A 6,000-nucleotide genomic window follows, 5' to 3' on the forward strand; every position below is an offset into this window, starting at 1 on the left:
AGAAGGGCACTGTGCATGTCTGTCTGTCTCTCTCTTGGAGAGTGGGGAGGGCACCGTGTCTGTCTCTTTCTCTTTCCCGGTTGGAGAAGGCAGCGGGGGAACGCAGTGTAAGTTAAGTCCAGCCCAGGTCCCAGAATGACTCGGCATTTCCTTCCCGGCGATGGGATGGATCCCTGGAGCTGACCCCACCGCCACTCCCGGTACCTGCAGGTCCCAGCCCGCGGACTCCAGGAAGAATCGGGCCCGCTCCTCCTCCACCCCGGTCACCGCCACGAACTCCCTCAGCGCGTCCTGCGGTTCCGCCATCTTCCGTCCGTGCGCAGCCACAGCGCTCCGGCGGTGAACACCGTCTGCACTTCCGCTTCCGGCGTACACCAGCCTTGCCCGGCGAAGAACACGGTCCGCATTTCCGCTTCCGGCATCACTAATCATGCCCGGCGGGGAACGCCGCCCGCATTTCCGCTTCCGGCGTACAACAAGCCTGCTCGCGGGGCACACGGCCTGCATTTCCGTTTCCGGTGTCCTCCAGCCCTGCTCGGCGGGTTTCCGTGAGTAGACGGGATGTTGGTCATGGCGCTGGGTGACGTCATCTGATGACCACGTCAGGCCCTGAGCTCTCAGGCTGACCTTCTCGAACTTTCACAGGCATGCGCAGTTGTGTTCGCAGGGAAAGCCGCTGCAGTAGCGCGCGCGTTCTCCTTCACACTCGGTCTCGCCACTGCGATTTGGCTGACAACGGGCGTTCAAGAAAAAGAAATAGAGAGTAGGATTAAATGGACAATTTTCTCAGTGGAAGGGAGTGGGCAGTGGAGTGCCTCAGGGATCTGTATTGGGACCCTTACTTTTCAATATATTTATAAATGATCTGGAAAGAAATACGACGAGTGAGATAATCAAATTTGCAGATGACACAAAATTGTTCAGAGTAGTTAAATCACAAGCAGATTGTGATAAATTGCAGGAAGAACTTGTGAGACTGGAAAATTGGGCATCCAAATGGCAGATGAAATTTAATGTGGATAAGTGCAAGGTGATGCATATAGGGAAAAATAACCCATGCTATAAATTACACAATGTTGGGTTCCATATTAGGTGCTACAACCCAAGAAAGATTTAGGTGTCATAATGGATAACACATTAAAATCGTCGGTGCAGTGTGCTGCGGCAGTCAAAAAAGCAAACAATGTTGGGAATTATTAGAAAGGGAATGGTGAATAAAACGGAAAATGTCATAATGCCTCTGTATCGCTCCATGGTGAGACCGCACCTTGAATACTGTGTACAATTCTGGTCGCCGCATCTCAAAATGGATATAATTGCGATGGAGAAGGTACAGAGAAGGGCAAACAAAATGATAAAGGGGAATGGAACAACTCCCCTATGAGGAAAGACTAAAGAGGTTAGGACTTTTCAGCTTGGAGAAGAGACGGCTGAGGGGGGATATGATAGAGGTGTTTAAAATCATGAGAGGTCTAGAACGGGTAGATGTGAATCGGTTATTTACTCTTTCGGATAATAGAAGGACTAGGGGGCACTCCATGAAGTTAGCATGGGGCACATTTAAAACTAATCAGAGAAAGTTCTTTTTTACTCAACGCACAATTAAACTGGAATTTGTTGCCAGAGGATGTGGTTAGTGCAGTTAGTATAGCTGTGTTTAAAAAAGGTTTGGATATGTTCTTGGAGGAAAAGTCCATTACCTGCTATTAAGTTCACTTAGAGAATAGCCACTGCCATTAGCAATGGTAACATGGACTAGACTTAGTTTTTGGGTACTTGCCAGGTTCTTATGGCCTGGATTGGCCACTGTTGGAGTAAGGATGCTGGGCTTGATGGACCCTTGGTCTGACCCAGTATGGCATTTTCTTATGTTCTTATGAGTTTGCCTGTTCCAGTTGCTACAAGACGGTGATTAGCTGTCACCAACACTGCCTGATTTGGTGAATTGCCCCACCCCCCCCAGGGCTCGTTATAGGGACCTGAAGTTCAAATATGAGACTCTCGTTGCAATTCAGGTCCAAGCGTCTGCCTTAATGTTCTTCTGTTTCTTCTTGTCACAGGGCTTGCTGGGCTGTGAGCAGGGATAGTGTTTTTTCCTGGTGGCCTCCTATCCTTTCCCCTTTGATCATCATTCCCAGAAGTCCACCCAGGAGTCGTGCTTCTTCTGCCCACGTGGGCATTGCAGAAAATGATCTGGGTTCGGCTTCTTGGTCGTCCACTCCCAGACCTTCTTGGCATGAGGATAAGGCCAGATGATCTAATAAGTCTTCTGTGGTTTCTGGGGCTCCGGGGGCACAAAAGCCCCTGAAGAACTAGGGCTATTCTTCATCAATGTCTGTTCTGGCCCGTGAGCTTGCAAAGTATCCTCCCTGCGCCAGTGGGTGGTACCGAGCCCAGACCCCCATGCCTTCACTAAGGCACCAAAGAATAGCCATGGCGCTAAGACCAGCAAGTCTGTTTCTGTGTTGAAGAATGGCAAGAGATCTGATAAGGTGTTGGTAGCCGGCCCTGTGCCTAAACCATTTATGCACACCAAGGTGCAAAAGCACTGAAACCCATCCTGGCATCAGGTGTTGGTGCCGATGTCACTTTAGCAAAGGCTGCAGAGATGCCAAGAGCTCATATTGCTGCCACAGCTCAACCACAAAAAGGGATACAGCCGACTTACTTCACTGTGGGAGACCGTATGCCCCTTGCTGAACGTGCAGCTGGACTGGCGTTTGAAAGCGTGATGTTCCACTATGACCCGCAGCATAAAGTTGAACCATTGTTGGAGTCTAAGGCCTTTTTTCCTGATCCTCTCCCAGACTGGAAGTGCTGGTCTTGTTGACTCTTCTTCCATTTCCTGCAAGGAGCCAGTTCCTTCTATGCCCCCTGCTGCTCCTGTAGTGCCTGATTTGTCTGATCCAGATACAAAGGCCCGATGGGCACTTTTTATAACAAATCTTATGACAGATTGGCTGGTGTGACTGTCTTTGGTGCCTTCCGATGATCCAGCTGTTTCTCCTCTACCTGTCCACCCTCTTCGGGAGAGTCATTGGATTCTTTATATTCTCCAGTTGTGCTTTCATTGTCAAATATTTCCTCTCCTTCACCCGATGTCAATGGGGATTCTACTCCCCCGATGACTCTACGTATGGGGTGTTTCTGGCTAAGTTGGAGTCCAATGGTTTTAGCCTTCTGGGGAGTGACGGTTGCTAAAACGTACGATGGGGTGTTTCAATTTTTACAAACTCCTAAGTGCTACAGAGCTGTTTCCCTTCGTGATGCATTATTTAACTTCTGTTCTCTGTTCCAGCTGTTTTGAAATTCATTGACAGTAAATATAAGATGTAGCCCTGCTCATAAGAGACATTTTCAGTCTTCTTGTTATTCTTGCAGGCCTCAACAAGAGTTGCAGCTATTTTCTCAGCCATATGTGTCTGCTCGCTCTCAACACCCGGCCAGACCTAGGGCCCAAAATCAGGTCAACGTCAGTCTCAGCAGCCTTCATTGCCTCCCCTGTCTTCTTTTTGATAATTCAGAAATGCCACAGACAACTCTTTCGCATCTGCTGGTCAGTAGCCATATTCTCTTCTTTTCGGAGGCTTGGAAGCACATCATATCTGATCGATGGGTCCTTAGCATGTCCAGAGGCTACTACTTAGATTTTCACCTCTCGCCACTTCCATCACCTTCAGTGCCCTGTGAACCTCCACCATACTGAGGATGGAACTTGCTTGTCTGTTGCAGATGCGGGCGGTGGAACCGGTTCTGTCGGAGCAACTTTGAACCGGTTTTTACTCTTGCTTCTTGCTGGTCCCCAAGAAGACGGGGGATCTCCGGCCCATCCTGGACTTAAGCCACTTCAACTTTTACCTCTGGAAAGAGAAGTTCAGAATAGCCACTCTACTGACCATTTTCCCCTCTTGTGGAAAAAGGATTGGTTGATGTCGCTGTATCTCAAGGATGCATATTACCACATCCCAATTCAGCCTTCCCCTTGGCATTTTCTCCACTTTTCACTCCAGGATTCACACTTTCAATTCTGAGTGCTGCCCTTTGGACTCTCATTGGCTCCTCGGGTTTACCAGGTGTCTTGCAGTAGTGGCCGCCCACCTACGCAGGCTCAACATTCTCATCTTTATATATCTGATGACTGGCTCGTCTCGAGCATATCTGCAGACGCTTCACTTTCCAATGCCCTGTGCATGGTACATCACATATACAGTCTGGGCTTCATCATAAATTATCCAAAGTCCCACCTGGTACCTACTCAGCATCTGGATTTCATCAGAGCCCTCCTGGATACTTCATTTATCACAGCATCTCTCCCTCCCTCAAGGGGCTTGCTTTTCAGTGTCCTGGTCTATCGCTGGAATGTTCCTTTGTCTCCTGGGACACATGGCATCCATGTAATGCCCTATGCCAATCTGTTCATGAGGCCTCTACAGTGACACCTTTGAGCAGGCTAGAACCAGTTTCATCATTGTCGTCCAGAATAGCACTGCTGATGAGATTGATGCCCTTTCTGTGTTGGTGGCTACTAGATTTCAATGTTCTTGGTGGCATGACCTTGCTTATGCCAAACGTAGACCTGATTCTCACCACCAATGTGTCCTTTCTGGGCCGGGGAGCCCACCTGCTCCACATATCAATGCAAGGCTCATGGGCGCCTGTAGAGGCGGCTGCACATCAGTCCTCTTGAGTTGCGGACCATATTTCTAGCAGTCCAGGCCTTCGAACACTGGCTAGTGGGCAAATCATTGCAGATCAGGATGGACAATATGGTCGCAATGTATTATGTCAAACAAGCAAGGTGGAGTGGGCTTGTTCTGTCTCTGCCAGGAGGTGTGGCAGCTGTGGGCCATTCCTCCTCTCTATGATATATCTTCTAGGCGTTTCTGGCCAGTTGGCGGATGCGCTGAGTTGGTGCCTGGAACCCCACAAATATTCTCTCCACTCCAGAGTGGTGCAAGACCTTTTTGCCCAGTAGGGTGTTCTGGAAGTCAGGAGAGGCTTCTAAGAAAACTAAAAAGTCATAGGATAGGAGGAGATGTCCTTTTGTGGATTGCAAACTGGTTAAAGACAGGAAACGGAGTAGGATTAAATGGTCAATTTTCTCAGTGGAAAAAGGTAAACAGTGGAGTGCCTCAGGGATCTGTACTTGTACTAGTGTTTTTTTAATATATTTATAAATGATCTGGAAGGAATACGACGAGTGAGGTAATCAAATTTGTGGATTACATAAAATTATGCAGAGTAGTTAAATCTCAAGCGAATTGTGATAAATTGCAGGAGGACCTTGCGAGACTGGAAGATTGGGCTTCTAAATGGCAGATGAAATTATCATAGACAAATGCAAAGTGATGCATGTAGGGAAAAATAACCCTTGCTGTAGTTATACAATGTTAGGTTCTATCTTAGGAGATATCATCCAGGAAAGAGATCTAGGCGTCATAGTGGATAATACATTGAAATTGTTGGCGCATTGTGCTGTGGCGATCAAGAAAGCAAACAGAATGTTAGGAATTATTAAGAAGGGAATGGCAAAATGGATGACATAATGCCTCTGTATTGCTCCATGATGAGACCACATCTTGAATACTGTGTGCAGTTCTGATCGCCGCATCTCAAAAAAGATATAGTTGCACTGGAGAAATTGCAGAGAAGGGTGATCAAAATAAGTGACATGGAATGGCTGCCCTTTGAGATAAGGCTAAGGAAGTTAGGGCTGTTCAATTTGGAGAAGTGAAGATTGAGGGGGGATATGTCAGAGGTCTACAAAATCATGAAATGACTTGATCAAATTAATGTATATCGGTTTCTTTCTCAGATAATAGATGGACTAGGGGACATTCCATGAAGTTAGAAAGTAGCTCATTTAAAACAAATCGAAGCACATAGTTAAGCTCTGGAATTCATGCCAGAGGATGTGGTTACAGCAGTTAGTGTAGCTGGGTTTAAAAAAATTGGATAAGTTCCTAGATGAAAAATCCAAACTGCTATTAATTATTAAGC

The 6,000-nt window shown here is 47.3% G+C and overlaps 1 protein-coding gene across 2 annotated transcripts in view; it reads right to left on the bottom strand.

The window, feature by feature from the left end:
• The window catches only part of NSFL1C (NSFL1 cofactor), a 67,600-nt gene extending 67,057 nt beyond the window's left edge, over positions 1–543 (bottom strand). For both annotated transcript variants that reach the window (XM_029611325.1, XM_029611324.1), the window contains exon 1: positions 205–543. In XM_029611325.1, coding sequence (XP_029467185.1) covers positions 205–507 — 303 coding nt within the window. In that variant the 5' untranslated portion in view covers positions 508–543. The remainder of the gene's footprint in view (positions 1–204) is intronic.
• Positions 544–6,000: the final 5,457 nt, after the last annotated feature.

The sequence above is a fragment of the Rhinatrema bivittatum genome, chromosome 8 (genome assembly GCF_901001135.1).
Source record: "Rhinatrema bivittatum chromosome 8, aRhiBiv1.1, whole genome shotgun sequence".
In the NCBI taxonomy this organism is placed as follows: domain Eukaryota; kingdom Metazoa; phylum Chordata; class Amphibia; order Gymnophiona; family Rhinatrematidae; genus Rhinatrema; species Rhinatrema bivittatum.